We start from the raw sequence: 23,322 nt of genomic DNA, 5'->3' as shown, positions 1-23,322 counted from the left end.
GCTAGTGATGAAACAAGTCTGACTAGGTTCTGTCCTCACGGAGCTTACATCCTAATGTAAGCAAATTTAATGCTTCCGGATGGTGATAGGATAGTGATGTAAGGTGCTACTTTGGGTTAGGTGGCCAGAAAAGGTCTCTCTGAAGGGGTGACATTTGAAAGGAAAGCTGGAATGACAAGAGCAAGCCAGACATGGGAAGATACAAGACAGAATTTCCCCAGCACAGCTAGTGCAAAGGCCCTGAGGTTGCTATGTATCCAATATGGAGCTGCACGCTGATGACTTACTGTTTGTCAAGCCCAGTGCTGGGCACTGGAGATCCTAAAACAAATAAGATACCGTGGTTATCCTAAAACAAGTAAGATAAGGAGTCCCCAGCATATGGAGTACACAGAAGTCAAATACCATTTTATTGTAGTGTGGTAAGCCCAGTGATGGTGGCCTTTGAGAGAAGATACCTTATCTGCCTGTGTGGCAGGAAAGAAGGAGAGGACCTGGTTTCTGGAACAAAGAAGGGAACCAAGACTCAAAGTCTCGATGATCTTTGGAGGATCCTGACTTTCCTCTCCATTTCTTTCCACAGGACAAATGACCAGCTGGTGGCCTTTCTTTCCCGGTACCGAGATATGAATTTCTTGAAGTCACACGGCCGAGACAATGCGAGGTAGTACCTCCTCCCTACCCTTGCACAAAATGGGAATGAAAATTGAGTGATCATTTGGGGGCTTCCCTCTAGGCTGGTTTATTGCAGCCAGAGAAAAATTGGGGAAGGGAGAAAGGCATGGCAGGGTGCACCTTGGCCCTTTCCATGTAGGATCTGAAATGCTCTCTCCTGTCAGCCAAGGACCGAGGTAATAGGAAAGGTGTCTCATCATGTCATAACCCTTTACACCTTTTTCCCAAACTTTCATGAGTCCATTATCTCACTGTGGCAAGCCTTTGAGGTAAGCAGGGCAGCCATTGTTAATTCCCATTTTATTGGTAGGAAGATTGAGGCTGATGATATAAGCAATGTCCCAGTCACTCATTCAGTCAGCCAGTCATTCAACAAATACATGCAAAGTGCCAAGTATACGGCGCCAAGCACATAGCCACCCTTCTAGAGGGAAACAGGACAAAACCCTAGCTCTCACAGACCTGACTTTCTAGTGGAAAAAAGTCCCATGACAGTATGGAATTGAACCCAGATTTCCTGACTCCCAGCCCTGTGCCCCTTGCAATTACCTCACTCCTGCTGCCCAAGATATTGGCAGGGATTCAGGAGACCCAGAAGCCCAACCTGGATCCACTGCTCCTCTCTCACTTCAAATAAGCAAAGCCAAATAACGTCACCAGGGTCCGGCTTGGAGCCTAGTCCAAATCTCCAAGGCTACAGATCGGCTAGGAAGACCACAGTCTCGAGCGCCCCCTGTAGGAGAGATCGCATGATGCGCGCCCCATTCTGACATGAAACACCCCGTTGAAATAGCCCAGCATCACTGTCCCATCCCTGGAGGCTTTTTCTAGCATTGAGCTCAGAGCATAACTTGGCAGTTTACAGGATTATTTTAGCTTGTTAATGTGTTTCGTTTGGCCCTGTGCTGGTTTGGTTTTGTTTTAATTCAGGTGCTTCAATGAAAAGTTAACAGCCCCATATTAAAAACAGCAGTATTTCCAATGAAAATCCAGATTTCAGCTCATCATAAAATAGAGCCAAAGATCCACTAACGCTGTGCCTGGATTTTCTCATGGCGGTTACCACCTGGATCTTGAAGCCCGCATTCTCCTGGTCGCTGCAGTTTTTACCTGTCCGCCTTACCCCCAGCCCTCACTGACATTTCAGATCGCAATTTCTGCTTTAAGTGTCCTCAGCCACTGCTGGTGGTGGAGTCATCACAGCTGGCTCGGTGACTCAGTTTACCCAGTTATCCTCAGTAGGGGAGAGACACAGCAAGTCATGGGCTCTATTTCCTGAGCTTTCAGGAAGTAACCCTGGAATCCTTGTGTTTTCTCAGTGTCCTCAATTTTAACTCTGGTTTCATCCAGCTGTCTATTTTTAGACTGTTCCTGTCCTACTGACAGCCTTCATTGTGTGCACTTAAAAGGAGCCCCCAGACATGAAGGTGCCCTGTGAATTAGCACAGATTAGTCTAACATGTGGCCACTAAGGGTGGAGAGGGTTGGGTGGGTAAAGAGAGAGAATCATAGCTACTGAGTGTTGTGTTTCTACTACGGCCCATCGTTGTGCTGGTCCCTTTTCTTACAGGACCCAATTTCAGAGCCATGCAATGCAAAAATAAGGATGATTATTCCTCTTTGTCGGGAGAAGAGAGGGGGTCTTTGGGAGCCTAAATGATTTTCCCAAGGTCACACAGCTGGCAAACTCTCAAATTTGACCCCAGTTCTTTGGCCCCAAAGCCCGTGGGAGTGAGATAAAGCTGGACAAGATTCCACGGAAGTGGTGCATTATCAGAGCTGGCCCAGATATTGGTTTCTCCACTCTTAGGCTGAGAATGAAGACCCTTCTCCCCCCACCCCAGTTAGTCTTGTAATACATGTTTGTGCAAAATTGCATTATGAGAAAGGAGCCTATAGTAACTTGACAGTCTTGTATCTGAATTACATCCATCCCAGTATTATTATTTCAGCCTAGTCACTATTTATTCTCCATCCACTCTTCCCGGCCTCTGTGCTAGGAACTGGGTATCGCACAGGGGTTGAAATCATGGGCTTTGAGATTACACCTCCTGGGTTGCACTTCTGCTCTCCCACGTGTTCAGGTGACTTAACCTCTCTGAGCCTGTTCCTTTACCTGTAAAATGGAAATACTAATTGCCCTTCACTCATGGGGTTGTCAGGAGGATTAAATGAGATGCTGCATATAAGGCATTTGGCATGCAGTAAGTGCCCTGTGGTGATGATGGTGATGGTGATGGTGGAGACGGTGGCGACGGTGATGACATCATTGCCGTGATAAGCACGGGACCAGAATATGGCTGGTGGGAGAGATAAACAGACGGTGTGTGGACCAGAGCAGGGAGTACCTCCTAGCTGAAGCGTGTCAGTAGAGATGACGTGGTACCCAAACAGCACAGGGCGGATGAAGGCTCAGGCTGAGAAGCTGTTGCTGGCAGCTCGCTCCAAAGCACTAGGACCCAGGGCTGCCCAAGAAGGAAGGCTCACACATTCCCGCACCTGGGACCACATCCTCAGCTGGGACTCTCTCACGTGGGTGAACGAAGGGCAGTCATTCAGTATTGAGTTCATAGTAAAACGAACCAACATGCCATCATGCACCACTCTCTCCTCCCCGTCAACCGAGGCCTCGCCACACAAGCCGCTGCCCATCTTCCAGTGACCCTCGCGAATGTGCAGGGCTGGGCATGGCTCGGCTCTGGGTCCCTCACTGGTGGTGGTGGGTGGAAAGAACGCTACTGGTGGCAAATGACAGAAACCCAGCTCCAGCTGGCTTAGGTAAAGGAAGGTGTCAGGTAATGCAATGACAGCATTGGTATCCGACTTCAGGTGTGGCTATATAGGTAAGGCTCAGATGTGGTTGAATTAAGCAGTTCAAGCGATATTATCAAGCCCAGACTGCTAGGTGATTTGCTTTTTGGGGTTTGTTTTTTGTTTTTTGTTTTTGACTGCTTATTTACTTATTTTTATTGTTATTCCTGGAGAGGATTAAAGTAAAATAAACATCATACAGCCAAGTCGTTCATTGGCAGGAATATTTTCTTTTTTTTAATGGAGATATATAATTGACATATAACACTATATGAATTTCAGGTGTAGGACATAATGATTGAACAGAATCTAAATACATGGCGAAATGATCATCACAACAAGTCTAGTCCACATCCATCATCACACTTAGTTACATTTTTTTTTCTTGTGATGAGAACTTTTAAGATCTGCTCTCTTAGCCACTTTCACATATACAATACAGATTATTGACTGTAGTCTCCAGGCTGGTCATTACATCCCCAGGACTTACTTATTTTATAACTAGAGTTTGTACTTTTTCACCACCTCCATCCATTAACTTCTGTTAGTTCTGTTTTCCAGGTGAGTATGTCCCCAGAGCCCATAATGCCTGCATGATGAAGCCTCTCTGGGTTCCATTTTCTCTCTTTAACAAACAAAAGGGCCGATGAGCCACTCTCTGAAGCCACTTCCCATTCTGATGCTTCATGCTCCAGGACCAGCCCCTGTATAAGACAAGGTTACAGAGAGCTGAAAAGACAGAGAGACAGGGAGAGGCCGGAGCAAGCAGTGTGATACAAAACAGGCCACACGGGGTGCCTCAGTCTTTAATTCCATGTGGCTCCTAATAGCAGTGTTGACCTTCTGTCCCCATCTGCAGCCTTTAGCAGCCAATTTGGACTTCCAGTCCCCTGCTGTGAAGAGATGGCATAAAGGCAAACTAATATTTTAATAGCTGCCCAATTGGTCCTGACTGTTCCTGTAATTAAATGGAGTGTTGTGCCCACTGTTTCTCCTTGCTTCCCTCCAAAAATAAAGGAACTAGATATATTGAAAGACATGCACCACAATTGTAATTTTCCCAGACAGCCTCTGCAGGGCCAGCAGAAGCAGGGACCTTAAATCTACTATCAGCCTGAATAAGCAAGTCTTTGCAGGCATCCCCAGGAACTCCTGCTCAGGGGACAGCAGATAGGTGTCCCAGGTCTCTGCAGCCTGGTACATGGGGGCAGGCCCCTTACAGGGAGATAGGATAGGATGGAAAAGTCAGCACTGTCAACTGGAATAGGATTTCCTGTGGGACTTTTCCTGCCTTGGTTGACCTAAATTCTCCACTGAATTCAAGGTCACCAACACCCAAGTTTTCCACCAAATTCAGGGTCACCCACACCCAGGGCTTAGCCCTGGGATGCAGTGTGGTGGTAAAAGCATGACAGCAAGAGTCCAGCACTTGGGCCAAAATGTGAGCTCTGCCATGTAACAGCTGTGGGTCTTCAACAAACAGCTTCAACTCGCATGCCTCTGTTTCCTCATATCTGTGAAGTCGGGGCATCAATGTTGGGATCGTGGGGGACTGAGTATCCTCTGTCCAGAGGAAGGCACTGAGCAAGGTGCTTTCAAGTATGTTGTTATCCCGTTTTAGAGATGGGTACAACAGAGGCTCAGAGTGCTTAACGTGCTCACAGTCCCCGTAGCTGGTAGGACTGGAACCTGGTTCTGTCTGACCTTTAAGGCCTCTGTTTATCACCCCGTGATTGCTTACTGCATCTGAAAGCACCACAGTTTTAAATTTTGGAGCACACAGATAAAAGAGTAAAATTCTGCTGACTTTAAGCAGAATCATTTTTTTAAATGAGTCCAGGTAGGAAGTCAGGTCCTCCCACTACTTTCTAGAGTCAATAGATCCCAAACTATGTTCATGATCTACCAGTGATGTGTGAGATTATCCAGGTAGTTCATAAATGGGCATATGGGGAAAATTAGGTATTGGTCTTATATGTATCAGCAGAAAACCCTGTAATTAACCCATCTAACCCATTGTTTCATGGACATTGTACTTAGAATAAGTTTAAAAAAAAAGCCATTGAAGTTATTTAAAGGTGCTTTAGAGAAAAATATGCACTCTCCTACAAATGCTACATAAAGCACACAGTATAGCAGTTAAGACTCTGGGCTCTGGAACCAGATTGCTGGGCTCCCCTGCTAAGCACTCCCTAGGTGTGTGACCTTGGCTAAGTTCCATCAACCCCCTATGTGTCAGCTTCCTCATCTGTAAAATGGGAATGATGATAGTAAAAGCAACCCTATAAAGTTGTTGCAGGAATTAAGTGGACGAACAGATGGAAAAGCCCTTGGAACAGTTAGTCATGCATATTAACTCAGTGATGGTGATGGTGATGACGGTGTTGGTGATGGTGAAAATCTTAAAAGATGGTGTACAAATGGTTAACATTTTAGAAGTGCTTTCCACACTCTTAGAGAAACAACTAAGATTTCAAATGTGTAAAAAATCTGGAAGGGCAGGAGACCAGGGGTCTCCCAGCCTCCAGGTCAGAAGTGACGTAAACAAATGGCGTCTTATTCCCAGGTCTGGACGCCACCTGCTAAAGGTGGTCTGGACCCTTCGGGTTCCCAGGTCTGGACACTGGAACAGCAGCTAAACACCTTTAATGGCTCCTTCTCTTTGACATTAAACGCATCTTCAGTCCCAAACCTCCCTTGATGTATAAACAGGCAACTGTTTAGCCAAAAGCTGGCAAATCCATCGAGAGCCTGGCCAGGAACTTCTCCAAGCTAATCTGCTCTCACGAGGCCCTTTGGCGCCAACTTGTTTATCAAGAGAAGGGCTCTCTCCCAGCTGTCTTATAGCACTATGATTGATGTGAGGGGATAATTAATATCTCATCTCCAATAGAGAAAGCAGATTGCATTTTCCCCTTTGCTTTTCTTAAACCTAACTGGTGAGTTTATCACAGTTTGCATGTTCACTTTATTTAATCCAATTATAGCAGCCATGTCAAAATAAAGCTTAGCATCATGCAGGCACCCACACAAAGCAGTGTGCACATACCCTTTCTTGGCCTCTGCATGGGTGTTGAGGTCAACTTTGGAACTTTTCTTTTTCTGTAACAATTCACGCTGAAGTTAGACAACAGACTGGAAGGAAAATATGTTCACAGTATCATCTCTGAGAGGTGGAATATGATCTGTATTTTCTCCTTTGCTTTCTATGCTTTCCAAGCTTTCTATGAAGGACATGCTTTGCTTTTATAATCAGAACAAAAGGCAGTAAACATTGTTTTTAAAAATGTATGAAATGTAGAAAACCAATTAGCCCTTGATGGACTTTGACTCCTGGAGGTGCAAGCTGATTTGGGGCTGCCGAGCATGTGAAGAGCACAGGCCATTCAGCTGGGGGACTCTAGGTCCCAGGATTTGGGTCCCTGACTCTGCATTTCTGCTCAGGCTTCTTTTGTTCCATCCTTGAATGTCAAACCCAAGTAAGCTTTCTTCACACAGGGCAGAGTAAAAGTGACATGTGAAGGGTTTACTGTGGGCCAGTGCATGTCCTAAATGTCCCTGCAGGTATTCATTCTTTCAATTTCCAGATCAACCCCATAATGTGCTTGCAATCCGCATCATGCCCATTTTCCAGATGGGGACATGGAAGGCTAGAAAGATTACACAACACACAGCACTTAAGCAGAGAAGCAAACTGGGAGCCAGGAAGGCTGGCTGCCGTCTGCACCCCCAGCCGCTGTGCCGCACTGTCCCTCAGTACGCTCATTATGGAGCTCCCACCCTCTCTGGGCCGTATGTACTTACTGGTGGTCCATTCATTCCCTCGATCAGGTTGGAGCCTGCCTCTCCTGTGGTTGGCCTACCCTCAAGTGAATCTGTAGAGTCAGACATTTCCCTGTACTCTCTCTCTAACCACCCCAGGCTCTTTTCATTCATGTGGGCTCTGCATATGCTATTTCTGCCCCTTATAAAGGTCTTACCCACAACTCTCCAGATGACTGATACCTTTGTATCCATCTTGTTTCAAGTTTAAATGCCATCTCCTCAATGAAGCCTTCCCTGGCAATCTCCACTACTTCCCTCTTTGTTGTCTGCCATTGCATTCTGAGTTTTCCTGGATAGCACTCATCACAAACATCTAATTACGTACTAATGTATTTTTTACCTCTTTACATCTTATTTATCAGAGCAGTATTACAGTTTTGTGGCTTAGAGTATAGAATCCAGAGCCTGAGGCTAACATTTGAATCCCACCTTTGCCACCAACTAGCTGTGTGGCCTTGGGGTAATCACATCTTCTCTCTGTTCCTTCATTTGTGAAATGAACCCCCATAGAACTAAATGAAAAAATACATATTAAATGTGAGGAACAGAGCCTAGAAAGTAGCATGTGCTCAATGAATGGTAGATGCTATTATTTGTGGGGCGTTTTTTTTCCTTTTGGTCTCTCTCCATAGAAAAGAGTGAAGGGCAAGGATGCTGTCCGCTTATTCACAAATGCATTCTCAGCACACAGAACTGGAGTTTTGAACGTGCTCTCCAGAGCTGCTGAATGAGCAAATGCCCCAAGCCCCCTTTTCTTCTAGATACTGCAGAGTAGAGGCATGATAGTTGACTCCAGCCTAGGTCAGGAAAGGCACAATCCACCCTGGGCCTGGGGGAAATGGCCAGCAGGCTCCTTATGGAGCCACCAAACTAGGAACCCAGTGAGCTGCATCTTCCCTGATTTGTGGCATGGAAAAATGGGAGGGTTGTGTATTAATGGTGCTTAGAATTAGAAGGGTGCCTGTGACATTTGTCGCCTCTACCACCACAACCATGGGCATTGCTTATCCAAAACAATAGCAAAAGATTCAGGGTAGGGGAGTGTCTTATCCGGCATTGGTCTTCTGTCCTTGGTGCTGAAATGCAACTGCTTTTTCAGAACATAGAGGGTTTTGCAGGACAGAGATAGAAATTTAAAATACTTAGCTTGGTGAAGGAAAAATGTTAAGCATCTTGGTGAACATTTATGAAGCACTTAACTACATGCTGAGCACTATGCTAAGCCCTACCCGTGTGTATATAATCTCATTCAAAACTTCACACTTGTCTAGCTTGGATTAATACTTAGTCTATAGGCACACACCTGATCATCTACATTTGCCCTCTTACAGCACTAAACTATGTTTTCTACCTTTATCTTGCATCTACCTACCACTTCAGCATTTTATTAAAAATAATAATAATAATAATAATAATAATAAGGGAGAAATGTGGGATTCACATATAAATCAAGTATAAAAATCAAACAGATATTCATATTTGACCTGATTGTTTATAGTTCATAATGCATGATCAAAACCGAAAGTTTCTGTGATGACTGCCCTTGCACTGTTCACCATGTAAGAACTTATTCACTATGTAAGAATTTGTTCACCATGTAAGAACTTGTTCTTTATGCTTCAGAAGATTGGAGACTGTTGAGAATTAGGCTTGGGGTTGATTAATGATTGTGCATTGAGTCCCCTATACAGAATTTTATTGTTGTTAACAACTATTTGATCAATAAATATGAGAGATGCCCTCTCAAAAAAAAAACAAAAACTCCACACTAGTTCTGTGAGGTTGCTGTTACAATCATCATTTTCCACGTGAGAAACTGGGCTATCACATGTCAGGTTGCCTAAGGTGAGTGGCAGACCCAGGACTTGAATTGAGTAGTCTGACTCCAGTGTCCAAAGCTTGGCTGCTGCACCATATGACTGTTACATCTGATCCCACTCACATAGCTGGCTGATTTCATACATTGTGGATTTTCAAGCTTTGCTCCATGACTTTGTTTTGTAACCAAAATGCTTAGATTGTACTTATGCAAAAGGAGTAATCTGGGTTCAGTGACAGATCACTGGACAGGAAAAGAGCAGAAGGGGAGATTTTCTAGGCTCTGTGATTTTGGATGACTTTGGATTATACATCTTCTCTGGATCTCTGTGTGTTGGGTTTTTTTCTTCAATCTGTAGAATTCATTATATTAACTGATTGCTAAGATTCCTTCTTGCTCAAACATACTGTAATATCTGAGAAATGGAGTACTTTTTGGAACTCATTATAGGACAAGACCGTTCTGGAATAATTCTGCAGCCAATGACTATGCCAAGACTGTAGGCAGGGAATTAACTGAATTGAGAGACTTCTTCATTGTCTGCCTCTTCTGAGATCATTTCCAGAGGCTCCAAGACATTTTCTCAACTGACCTCTTCTCCCATGGGTGTGAACCAGGATCCTTTCCTATCTTCCAGCTAATTCCCTTTGATGCTCAGCTGAGTGGAATTGATCCCTGTGACATCCCAGTGGAATCATATTTAGCCATGACATTGTTCCACATTCCAATAGAGAAGCTTCTCAGGAAGGCAAATTGCCTATACTTGAAAGCCTAGAGGGTAAAAATCAAATGCAAATGATCACATGCTTGTGCCCTGTAGTTAGCCTGTTCTGAAGACAGAAGTCTCGGGGCAGGAAGCCTGGTGTGGCAGAAAGCCTGTTCTGAGGCCAGCAAGGAACCCTTTTCTCTTACTTCTATCACTTCTGCAGCATCTTTTTGAGGCAGTAGAAGTTTACAGATCCTTCTTTTGGATCTTTTTGGAAGGACCCTGGCAAATCAGGACAGTGAAAGAATGGTGGGGTAGTTAAAAAGCTTACACTAGATTCATCAGACCTGGATTTGAATCCACAAAAGTCTGCTAGCTGTGTGACTTTGGGGAATTGACTTAACTTTCCTGTGGTTCAGTCCTTCAGCTTGTCAACTGTGTGTTAGAAGAATTGGATACCTGGTTAATGAATGGCTGCTGTGTCCTGATTGCATAACAAGGGTGGCTGTTACTCTTCTCTTTATTCCTTCACTCAGTCAATATTTCTTGAGCGCCAGCTGTATGTTAGGCCCTGTTCTAGGCACTAAGGATACAGCAGTGAACAAAAATAGACAGAAATCTCTGCCTTCTTGGAGCTCAGGTCTAACAAGGAGAAATAAGACAACAAACTAAATAAATACCTTGTATAGGGTGGTAGAAAGCTTCAAATGCTATAGAGAAAAGTAAAGCATGAATGGGTGGTGGGGCTGTGTGAGGAATTAGGGAAGGAGGCTATCACTGTGTAAGAGGGAACTGATGGCTGGGTCAGTCCAATGCTTGGGTGAACAAAGAGTACTCACTAAATACTTTGCAAAGACCTTCACAAATGTCATCCATTCCACATTCACAGCTGGTTCAGAAGGTTATCAGAAAAGGTTTCACATGTCTCATCCTACAGATGAGTAAACTGATGTTCAGAGAGGTTAAACCAACCCCACATCTCACAGTCTGTGAAATCAGAGGCAGGGTTAGCACCCAGGTCCACTTGGTGTCTGCTCTACAGTTCCACCTAGTACCCCATTGCCCCAGTAACCAAGTCCACTGGGAATGAAATTAATGGGAAGAGAGTGTTCTTGGTCACGTTCTGTGGGTTGGACCCATAGCTGCAAATAGACCTGCCCCCCATCCCTCAAGTGAAGAGCCACACACCCTTCCCTGGTGAGCCAGCATTTATGAAAGACACACCCAGGCATCTACTCCTGTTCCTGCATTTCCAGCCTTCTCCTTTTCAATTCATGGCAGATGCACTGAGCAGATAAAAATGTGAATCACTGCCCAGGCAGCTAATTCCTTCCACCTGCTAGATCCCCAGACCCTGGGCCTCTGCCACCTTCTTCTAGTCCAGACCTAGGTTCCCAGGAGTTCCTCTCACCCCAGGAACTTTTTTGAGACCTGGGGAATTGGTAGTCTCTATTTACTCATAATTAACCAAAGTATGTGTTTGCATCTTACCAGTTTTTGAATGCAGTGAATATAGCAGCCAATCTCCCAACCCCATGAATATTTCATTTTGGAGACTACTGCATAAATATTATATTTAGATATTATGTTCTGGGACATCACATTAAAATTGCAAGATGATGCTATTACCCCATAGAAGGGAACATGAAATTAAAAAGCTGGTCCATGGAAAGAAAAATTTTGCAAGTCCTCCCACCTGTATTCCTTTCCTTTCTCTCTCTTGGTTAGTCTTGGTAACCATATAAGTTTTTATATAAATTATCTAAAATTTCAAGTTTTAAGCATGGTTAAGTGCACTGTCATTACTGTATAATTAGCACCAGCTGGAGTTGAAATAGGATTTTATTTTCCTAAACGCAGGGGCTTCCTTTAATGGACCAGTTAGAGCTGAATTTTTTGCCAGTGGGAAGATATGGCGAGCGAATGGAAAACCCTCACTCAGTCACTACCAGAGAGAACATGGCTTTGCTAACGAGCTTGGACTTTGCACATGGAAAGACATGTTAGGGAAAAAAACAAGACCAGGGTATTCAATACCTGGGTCTTCTGATTGGCTTCTGTCCTTGCGTGTGTCCTCAGGAAAGCTGTCAGCCTTCTCTGGGTCCCCATGTGTCTGTAGTGCCTGCCTCACACCCCCTTCCTGGGTATAACAGAGTGACTTAGGGAATGTCACAGCCGGAAAGTGCCTTAGGATTATTATTATTAATAATAATAATAACAGCCCAGGGGTTATGATGATTGCTGGCTCATGAACTGGATTGACCCTAGGGATATGTTTTATTTAGCCAGAAGTATATGTTTTTAGAGAAATTTGAGTACCTTTCAGAAAATACTTTCCCCACTATTTGCTGACCCTCCACGTACCCTGTAGTCTCATACTCAGCGTGCTGCACACGCTTACATTATAGGTTTGATACCTATAGACATTGAATTTTACAATCCAGACCCAACCCAACTTTGTTGTTTTACCAAGGGAGAAACTACTAAGTCCCAAGGTCATCACTTTCCAATATCATCAGTTGGTTATAGGCAGAGCCACACTGCAATGTAGATGAAAGCTCATTTCAGCAGAATGAGGTCGGCTTACCACCAACACCATTGTCATCCCCATTTTTATTACGCTGTCATCAGTTTTGTTAAGAATTAAATATATTACATCATTGTGTTCAATGAGTGACCAATGTCTAGGGGCAGGTACTCTGCTTATGCAGAAGAAAGTACTAGGGATGTGGGCTTATCAGTGAGCTTCCAGGCAGTTCCCTCCAATGGATGCCAGTGGAATCGTGGGAGACCCAGGGGAAGGGGCTTTCTAGAATGTGTTCAGCAGGGCAGGACTACCTCTTTCTTTATATACTCTGAAGTCTGGGCACCACAATAGACCTTTCCTGAGCAGCTTCCTTGCGGTGTCCTAGGACTTGAAAGGGAGGCAGAAAGGAGGAGGCCAAGGTCAGTTCTAGTGAGAAAAACATCCACTGGGGCAGGTAATTTCAACACACAACTCGGGCACAGCAAGATCCAGGGTCTTCAGCAAAGTCAACAAGACTTTGTCTCTTTCTCTCTACCCCTCTTCTCTCTCCCTCTCCCTTTCCCTCTTTCCCTCCTTCTCTCTCTCTGTCTCTCTCTCTCTCTCTCTCTCTCTCTCTCTCTCTGCCTTCTTTCTTTGTTACCTCCACTGTAACCTTTGTACTCATGGTGATAAGATGGCTGCCAGCAGCTCTACACTCATATTCTCCCAGCCAAATATCCCTTAGAAGAGTTCTCCTTCTGGTAGATCCAGCAAGAAATCCAGTACCCAATCTCAGAGTCACCTTGAGTTGCTCATCTATCTCTGAGTCAGTTATGGTGGCCAGGCAGATGCAAAACACTAAGGCTCTGATTGACCAGCCTGGGTCATACTCCCACCCTGGAGCTGGGGATGAGGTGCAAACCCATATGAGCTGAGAGTTGAAGGTAGATGACTCTCAAATAAAATCGAGGTGTGGTTCCCAGCAAAACAAAGAATGGATGCTCGCTAGGCAGAAACACAGAATGAAGCTCCATTGCTACTGCAATGTCGATGAACCTTGAAAACGTTATGCCGAGTGGACGAAGCCAAACACAATAAGGCCCTGTATTGTAAGAGTCTGTATATGAAACAGGTAAATCCATAGAGACAGAAAGCAGATAGGTAGTTGCTCAGGGATGGAAGGAAGGTGGAATGCGAAGTGACTGCATATGGGTTATGGGGTCTCCTTGGGGTGATGAAGTATTTTGAAGCTAGACAGAAGTGACAGTTGTACAACACTGTGAATGAACTAATGCCATTGAATTTTACCATTTTAAGTGGTTGATTTTATGTTGCACGAGCTGGAAGAGCAGCAAGATCCCTCAGCTGGGAGATCTCTAGGCATAAGCTCCCAGTGAGGTTACTAGCTCCTGAGCAGCAGGGATCAACCTTACTTCAGTCTGCCTGGCTGCCTTACAAAATCCCCAATATGTATATGCATATGTGTACACACGCACACACACACACACACACACACACACACAGGCAAACATACTCTAGAGCAGAAGTTATTGATCTGAGTTCATGGATAGAATTCAGCAGGTCTGTGACTTTGAATGAGAAGAAAATGATGTTTATTGCCACTAAACTTTGAAATCTAGCTAAATATAGGCAACAAATCACAGTATTATTAGCAGTAACTGTAGGGAGTCACATATTTTCATACCATAGAATAGTTGGTATATACACCCCTAAACACCACTTATCTCACCTCTTCTCCAAATTACAGTCAGTGTCAGGCCTGCCACAGGATCCTACCATTTCATGTGTTAAGGAAGAAACACATGTAATAGTCACAAATTTGATGTGTTAAAAATAATTCGTGATCCTATATTTAATGTGTGAATGAAAAAGCACATGACTCCCTTTATCAGAACTTTGGCATTTTTAAAAAGTATCTGGTAACCCTATAGATTTCGATGTATGCATTTCAGAGCATTCTTCTGAGATGAGGGTCCATAGGTTGTCGTTACCAAATGCTAAGGCATCCATGGCAAAAAAAGGTGATTTCAAAAGTTCTCTCAAGAGGAAGTAGATGGAGCAGATGACCATTGCCATGTAATTGTGCTGGGCAAGTCCCCTAAGCCATCTAAGCCTTGGTGTCCTCATCTGTAAGATGGGCATAATAACAGTGCCTGCTTCATGGGGTTATAGAGACCTGGCTCACTTGTGAAGATCAAGTGATTAACTACATCCAGAGACACCAGCTCATTACTTGGCACGTAGTAAGTGATCAGTAAATGCTTTTATTACCATGATTATGCCATTTCATTTGGACTCCGGGCACCTTTGGGCTGAAAGGCACTTTGTCTGTCCCAGGTTCATCCGGAAACAAGGCCTAGACCGGCTCTTCCTGGAGTGTGATGCCCACATGTGGCGCCTGGGAGACCGGCGGATCCCAGAGGGCATTGCTGTGGATGGAGGCTCGGATTGGTTCCTACTGAACCGGAAGTTTGTGGAGTATGTGACATTCTCCACAGATGACCTAGTGACCAAAATGAAACAATTCTACTCCTACACCTTGCTTCCTGCCGAGGTGAGTATCTAGGAAAATATCCCCAAGAAAGGTAAGAGCTGGCTGTAGCCTTTGGGTCAAAGTGGATGCTTAATTTTTCCAAAATTTTGGCAAACCAGTACAGGTCCAATACATCATCCTCCAAATATCCAGGTGACGATGGAAAAAGGCATCCACTACCAAGGACTGTGCTGTCATAGGAGGCCCCTGGTCCCCTCCAGCTGCCTGGATGCTGTATGGAGCAGACATATAGCACTACCGCCAGCAATCCACAGTGTATTGGTGCAAAGTTAAAAAGCAGCTTTTTCTCAAGATACTTGACCCCTTGGTCATAAAATCATCACAATATACTGATTTTGTTAGAATAAAACACTTTACTGCCATTTTCCAGAAAACTGTTGTTAAAAAAAATTAGACCTCTCATACCTACATGGTGGATGGTGCCCCCTAGAGTTGTGCAGTGTGTAACTCACACAACTGTGTATGCTGACCCTTTCAGAATACACCCTCCTCAACATTGGACAGAACCTCCACAGTCACTAATCCTATAATAACGACTCTTTCAACATGAAGAATCCCTTTTCTAATTTTAAATGTTGTCCTATCATTCCCTGACAAATAGTGTTGGCCTCTTCAGTCATGACAGAAATTCCACCGATCCCAAAGACAAAGAGCTGGTGCTTCTGCTGGACCTGCACTAGCCCCCTACAGCCATTGTGGCCAAATGCTTGGGACTCAGCATTTCCTGTTGGCTTTTGGAAGTATTTGGAAACCTCCAGGGAGCCTGGCACTGCTTTTCAGACCTCAGGGTGGGGAGCTGTCTTAGTTTGGGCTGATGGAACAAAGTACAATAGACCAGGTGGCTTATAACAAAAGAAATTTACTTCTCTCACTTCTGGAAGTGGCTGGTAGCCTGAGCTCAGGGTGCCAGCATGGTCGGCTTCTGGGGAGGGCCCTCTGCTGGTGTGCAGACTGCCAGTAGGTTCAAGACTCATCTTGTCCTTCTACGGCAGAAGGGGTTAGGGAGCTCCTGCGAGTCCCATTTATCAGGGCACTAATCCCATTCATGGGGGCCCCATCCTTATGACCTAATCACCTCCCAAAGGTCCCTTCTCTGAACACCATCTCACTGGGGGTTAGGATTCCAGCATATGAATTTGAGGCATGGGAGAACACAAACATTCAGCCTGTTTCAGCAGCCATGACTGCAGATTGTTCTAAACAGCCCCAGCTCCATCCAGAAATGGGTTGGGGTCTCATTCTGAAATGTTGCCACCAGCATGCAAGCAGCCTTCTTAACAGACCTGGACTGAGGGATTCTTGATTCAGCTCTCTGACCTCTGTTTCACTTTTATCCTAATCTGACTTCTGAAAGCTCCAGAGCTGGTTCCATGTCTGTGGAGCCCACATCACCTCCTGTAAATGGTCCACCGTTCCCTCCTGGCTTTGCCCCATCTCTGAAGCGCTCGGGCTGTGTGTTTGTACACCAGACAGGACAATGTATCTCATTTGATGGTTTCTACCTCCCTCCCCAACATTTGGGGCATTGTCAAGCACCAGGTGTGGCTGACTGCCCATATCACTCCAGAGGGACAGTCAGCTTGTCATTACTAGGCCAGGTTTTGCTATTCTGCACACATGTTAAGTAAATCAGCTTTTAATCCTGTTTCAGGGAAAAATCTCCTTTTCTCTTAATTCCTATAACCTCCTCATCCATTATGTTGCAGGGAATTTCTGTATCATTATGAAAGGACACAGGACAATTGGTGGTTGGGTACTTTTCCCCACCACTTGATAGAGAATATGTGTCTCTGTGGGCTGGTACCCAATTCAAGCTTCAAGTCCAGGTTCCTAGGCATGTCATTTGGCCTCAGAAAAGGCTGCTGGGAGTGGCAGGTGGAGCCTCATTTTCCCCACCCACGCATTGAGCAGAGACTGTCTGGGGCTTTGGTTGTTTTAATCAAGATGCTCATCCTGATGCTGGCTCTCTGTGGCCCACGCCGCCCCTGCACACATGTATATTACATTCCAGCATCCCGTAGGTCCCACCCTCTCCATTCAGCATCCCTGCCTTGCCTTCCCTTCTCTCAGAGCACCTCCTGTGGACTATTTTAGAAGAAGTCTGAAGGCTTTGTCATAAATTTGTAATAGGAAGACATGGTCTCCCAACAGCAAGCAGAGAGCAGGAACAATGTGTCTGCCTGGTATCTGGGGTTGTTATAAAACAGCATCCAAACAGAAGTCAGTCTGTCTGTGGGTCTCACTTCCTCTCTCTCCATCTCCACCTCCTCTCTATCTCTCTCCCTCACTCTCTCACTCTCTCACTCTCTCTCCCCCCTCTTTCTCTTACTCTCTCTCTGTCTTTGCAAGTCTTTCAGAAGCTCCAACTATGTCTCTCCTCTCCTTTACTCTCCCTCTTCACTCTCAACATTGCCTCTTTCTCAGATTTTTAAGAGGTTGTCCAGGAGTCTTAGAAGTTGGAGGAACCTAAGGCACCTGTTCAGCACTGTGGATAGCAAGCAGCCCTGGCCACCCTCCCTGTAGTCACACTGCTACGGGGACTAAGGCAGGAGGGTGCCTGGGACACCTTCCAGCCTGGGCCTGGTACATCCATGGATCTGGCCTCCCTTACCCAGAAATTCCAGAGCATCAGTCTTTGTTCTCAAGATATCTCAGACCTGAATCCCTTTGGTTTCAGACCTGACTATTTGCAAACTAAACCCTTCTGGCCCAAGGTTTTCTGGAGAATTGTCCCTATGCTTTCCTCTGGCCCACATCTGTTGACACACCTTGAGGGATTTTCCTCTCTGCTGAGCAGACAGAAGATGTCCTGGGTAATGTCTTGAAATCTGATTCTAGACTGCTGGGGAAAGAATTTAGAGAAACACTCAGAGCAGTAGACTTGTGAGCAGAATTAAGCCACTTTGGGCCGAACATCCAGGGCACCCTGAGCAGACCAGACAGGCAGCTGACCCCGTTGGCAGCAAGAATGGATGAGATCACCTTCAGAGTCAGGTGGCCCCAGGAAAGAACTCCCCACCCCAACCCCTTCAGGGGAGGCTGGAAGAGGCCTCAGGCTGGTCCCTGTCTCCCCTACAGTCCTTCTTCCACACGGTCCTGGAGAACAGCCCCCACTGCGACACCATGGTGGACAACAACCTGCGCGTCACCAACTGGAACCGCAAGCTGGGCTGCAGATGCCAGTACAAGCACATCGTGGACTGGTGCGGCTGCTCCCCCAATGACTTCAAGCCGCAGGACTTCCACCGCTTCCAGGTCAGCCCGTGCACCTCCCCAGCAAACCTCCGAAGGCCAGACCTGCAGGGTCGCCTACCCTGCACCTCTCAACCCTGGCTGTTGATAATAATAATGACAACATCACAGAGCCCACATTTAGGTCACTTAGTCCAGCCAAGACAGTTCTAACCACCTCACCCGTCCTGACTCATTAACCCCACAACTGCCTTGTAAGATAGACGATAGGTATATAGAGATATTATTATTGTTGTTCCTATTATTCCATTTTAAAGATAGAGAAACGCAGGCATAGAAGGGTGGGAACACTTGCTGACAGTCACATAGCCAATGTCTCTGCTTCCATAGCCATTTCTCTATACTACCTTCCAGTCAGAATCCCCCCAAAATATTTGTTAAAAAACTATTTCTGGGTACAAAGCTGAGCACATCCGGGGCAGAGTTTTTGCACGTCAGCACTCAGCACCATGGCTGGGTGATGCCGTATGGGGGGGACTGTCCTGAGCATAGTCAGGTCGTTAGCACTGGCCCTGGCCTCAGCCCACAAGATCTAGGAGCACAGTCCAGTTGTGATAACCAGAGACATCTTCAGAAATGTCTTCAGACATCTCCAAACGTCCACTGGGGGCAGACTCACCCCCAGTTGAGAATTACTGATCTCCGGTGAGGGCCAGGAATTTTTATTTTAATGTATTGCACTCCGGGAAATTCTGATGAGTAGCCAGATTTGGAAATTGCCATGCTCTGCAAATTTAAAGGAGTAACCAGAGGTAGAAACATTATTGCCCATACAGGTCGCTCTGCAGGCCTAGCAGTATCTGGGGAGAAACTCTAGGGAGGGTGATAGATGCTGCATCTACTTCCCAGGAGCCACAGGGTGACTTGTTCCTAGACAGCTCAGGATGGCAGCCTCTTTCCATCCTGCCTGCAACCCTTTTGGCCCCCTTCAGGCCAGCATCCTGAGGTCCTCCCACCCTCCCCTCACCATGCCCCAGCCCCAGCTGCTGAGAGCACAAACAGAAAGCCACAGAACGGTTAAGCAAATGACTCTGAGGTTCCTAGAGCCTGTGCGGGGAGGGGGCATGCTGCTTCCCAACCCACCACCACTGAGGGAAGGTGGGGACAGCAGTGCCAGGCTGAGAAGTCAGCCTCAGGTGCCCCGCCGACTCGCTCTGGCATGTAGTTGAACCATCGAGGGGAGGACACTGGCTGCCTGCACGGAGTGCCCCGTGTCCCAGCCTGGCTCCTCAGAGAGGGGTCCATGTAGGTTGCTGGTTCCAAGGGTAGAATCTGTAGCACTAGACCTGCCGAGTCAGTCAGCATCTTCACACTGACAAGATCCTGCTGGTGTCTGAGAAGCACAGGGTCGGGATCTGCTCTGCCCCAGGCTGTGTACCAGGCCCTCTGTGGGTGGGCATCACCTCACTGGGGTGGGCTTCATCTCCATTGTGCAGGGGGGGAACTGAGGCACAGAGTGGCAAACTTACTTGTCCACGGACACACGGTCAGTGGAGTAGTAGGGCTGAAATTCGCACCCAGGCCCTGCTGCCACATTCATCTCATGCCCACACAGGTACAGAACACACTGCAGGTTTCATCCCACCATTCGCATTCCCCCAAGGTTCCCCCAATGCCTTTCGCCTCTGTAAGTGGTTGCTGCAATAAGTTTTTTTTTAATGCCTGTTTTTAGTGACAGATTGAGAGTTACCCAGGGACCTCCTCAAACCCATATTAATTTAGGCATGAACGTGAATGACATTTTAGCTCCATTGTCCATGCAGAAAGGATCTGCTGAGCAGAAAGAGAGTTGCAGTGGGAGTATCTGACCTATTCAAAAGGAAAAGAAAATGAATTCCCACTTTTGTAGAGGACTGGTCACTGCCCTCGTTGCGAAGGGTTCATCATGTAGAGCAAGTAGTGTGGGTCTTCCTGGGAGCACTGCCCTGCCAGGCTGCTGCTGTTTGTACCCCACCCCCAGCACCCCTGGGGCATTGTAGCCTCTGTAAAGATTGGCTAACCTGGAGACCATATCCTGGGCTCCCAGCTTTCTTTCACAGTAAGCAAAGATCGAGAATATCCCCCAACATCTAAACTCAAGAAACTGCTGCTTATAAAAAACTCTGAGTTCTTGTTGAAAGAGTGCCAAGGAAGAGAAATATAAATATAGAAATGTGCCCTTTTAGGAGATCCAGCTGTGATCAAAGAATCATAGGCAGAGAAGTGCAGCTGCCCTGCCACTGAGTCGGGTTCTCTGCCCCCAGAAAATGAAGCCTCAGAAGCCACTGGGAACCAGCTGAAGGGGTAGTGGTAACCGTCACATTATAATAGTAGCTAAAACTCTGTGCCAGACTCAATGTCCAGTACCCAGATATACACCCATTTTAAGGATGAGGAAGCTGAGGCCCTGGGTGACTTGCCCAAAGACATTCACAGCTAGAAAGTAGCAGAGTGAGGATTTGAGCCCAAGGGGTCTGACTCAGTGCCACTGTAAGGGAACTAAGCTGACCCCCCCACCACAGAGAGAGAGATACCTCAATATGTATCTCTGAAAAAGAAAGTCTCTTTTTAAAAACAGAATCACACTGCCATTATCAGTACTAAAAATAAAACCAAAAACATTCCCAAGGGTTCATGAAGCAGAGATGTGATGGGATATTCAGAAAAACAGCAAGGTGTTTGTTCTCAGGGGCCTCCGGCTCACTCAGCAGCTTGATCTGAGGATGGTGCAGTGGAATGCACTGGGTTCAAGCATCAACAGATCTGGGTTCAAATCTTAGGGCTGAGTGAGTTTGTACAGATCATGTGTCCTCTCTGAGCTCAGTTCCCTCATCTGTAAAATGGGGATCATACCCCCTACTTTGCAGAGTCACTGGGAGGATTAGAGGCAGTGACATGAACATGGTGCCTTGCATATGGTATGTGCTCAGTAGCTACTATGATACTCATCACGGTTGCTACTAATCCACGACAGTGATCCATGGCAGTGAAAACAGTGCTTGACCCAATATTAACACTAAACCATATGCTTCTCAAGGGAGGGAGCCATGATTTCATTGTTTCCAGAGCTCTAGTCTAGGGGTCAGCAAACTTCAACCCCGGGGCCAAATTCAGCCCCTGCCTGCTTTTGTAAATAAACTTTTTCTGGAACACAGCCACATTCATTTACTATTTTGTCTGTGGCTGCTTTCACACTATAACAGCAAAACCGAAAATATTATCTTGTCCTTTACTGAGAAGGTTTGTCGATGCCCACCCCAGACCACAGTGTAAGACCTGGTAGATAACAGGTGCTCACTATTTTATGTCTTTAATCCTCAACCCTGGGTCTTCATCCTGGCTCTGCTACTACCTTGCTATGTGACCTTAAATAAGCCCCTTTCCCTCCTGGGCCTCAGTTTCCTTAAAAACTTGGTTTATGCGTATTCAAACACTGCTCATAGTCCCGTGGGAAGCTTTCTTAGATACAGTTCCTAAATCTCATCTCCAAAGATGTTGACTCGGTAGGTGTGGGGAAGGACCCCAGAATCTGAATTTTTTAAAGCTGTTCCAGTGACTGATGTACAGCCAGTTCAGGTGTCATTCTCAGTGTCCTCAAACCTTAGGGAAGGAACTAATCACCTAGAAAACCTGTTAAGAATACAGATTCCTAAGCTCCACTCTGAGAGATTCTGATCAGTAAACCTGGGGTGTTCCTTGTGAGACTAAGTCAGCTGCAATTCCTGGGAGGCAATAGGTACTGGTGGGGACTGTGGTGAGCTAAAGAGCCCATACTCATCTAAAGGGACAGCTGCTGTTCAGTTTTATGCATTTGTTACCATGGGCCTAGGGGAGTTGCATCTATTTCTGTTTAAAGGGAAGACAAAAGTTGTTTCAGTAAACTCTCATACTTTTTAAATGTTACCAGCTAATTCAATTTTAAAACACTCTGCTGGACAGCTAAAATAAATCTGTAGGCTGTCTTTGCCCTACACCTCCCATTAAATGATTTCTGAGATCACTCCAGCTGTAAACATCTAGGACGTAATTTATTTAACAAACAAATGATGTTACTAGGTGCCCATCATTGCTTTAAATGCTTTACAATTATTAACTTGTCCAATCCTCACACCCTTATCATTATCCCCATTTCGCCAATGAGGAAACTGAGAACAGAGAGGTCAGGCAGTGCCGGGGCCGGGTTTGCGTGCAGGCAAGACGGCTGCCCGGGCCGCACCTGAACCGCCTCCCGCTGCACCTGCTGACGCTGCTCTTCTTCTCCCGCGAGCGCAGCAGACAGCCCGGCCCACCTTCTTCGCCCGAAAGTTCGAAGCCGTGGTGAACCAGGAAATCATCGGGCAGCTGGACTACTATCTGTACGGGAACTACCCCGCCGGCACCCCGGGGCTCCGCTCCTACTGGGAGAACGTGTTCGATGAGCCCGACGGCGCGCAAAGCCTCGGCGACGTGGCCCTCACCTTGTACCACTCCTTCGCCCGCCTGGGCCTCCGCCAGGCCGAGTCGTCGCTGCGCGGGGACGCCGAGAGCAGCTGCCGGTGAGCCGGGCGCGGGGGCCGCTGTAGGTCACCATGGTGTATGGTTGTGTTTGTCTTAAAACACTCGTTTCGTGCCAGCACAGGTGCAGAAAACACTGCAGGTTTCATCCTGCTATATGTATTCCCTCGAAACGAAAAATACAGAACTTTTTTTTGTTTTACTTTTATTATGGAAAATGTCAAACATATACAAAGCAGACGAGTGTGACCCAGGCTCCCGTCACCCAGCTCTAGCAGGTGCAGCCGCCGTCAGTGGCGTCTCATCTCCTCCTCGGCCCACGGACACCCCGGCCTCCCCCAGATTAGTTTGATTGAAGCAAATACCAGCCATATCATTTCAGTCATAAATATTTTAATATGTATCTCTGAAAAAGAAAGTCTCTTTTTAAAAACAGAATCACACTGCCATTATCAGTACTAAAAATAAAACCAAAAACATTGTTACATGATGCAGAACTATTGTTTAAAACGTTTAGATACCCCTTAGGAACCTCTCCCCTACCACTAGTGGATACTAGTTGACACTTCAGGAAAGAATGTTCTAGAATATATGGAAAGCTGAAGGGAAGGTAGGGTAATCATTCAGCATAATCCTCCCTCCCCGCTGTCCCTAGGGCAGCCCACCTTTTTCATTCATGT

The 23,322-nt window shown here is 46.1% G+C and overlaps 1 protein-coding gene across 3 annotated transcripts in view; it reads left to right on the top strand.

The window, feature by feature from the left end:
* Positions 1-23,322, top strand: part of XYLT1 (xylosyltransferase 1) — a 313,184-nt gene that overhangs the window by 255,332 nt on the left and 34,530 nt on the right. For all 3 annotated transcript variants that reach the window (XM_036992014.2, XM_036992013.2, XM_073215521.1), the window contains 4 exons: positions 584-664; positions 14,701-14,917; positions 17,996-18,172; positions 22,421-22,683. In XM_036992014.2, the coding sequence (XP_036847909.2) occupies positions 584-664; positions 14,701-14,917; positions 17,996-18,172; positions 22,421-22,683 (738 nt within the window). The remainder of the gene's footprint in view (positions 1-583; positions 665-14,700; positions 14,918-17,995; positions 18,173-22,420; positions 22,684-23,322) is intronic.

Source organism: Manis javanica, chromosome 10 (genome assembly GCF_040802235.1).
Source record: "Manis javanica isolate MJ-LG chromosome 10, MJ_LKY, whole genome shotgun sequence".
Lineage (NCBI taxonomy): Eukaryota > Metazoa > Chordata > Mammalia > Pholidota > Manidae > Manis > Manis javanica.
The sequence above is the reverse complement of the archived record's forward strand: the minus strand, read 5'-3'. Positions and strand labels throughout refer to the sequence as shown.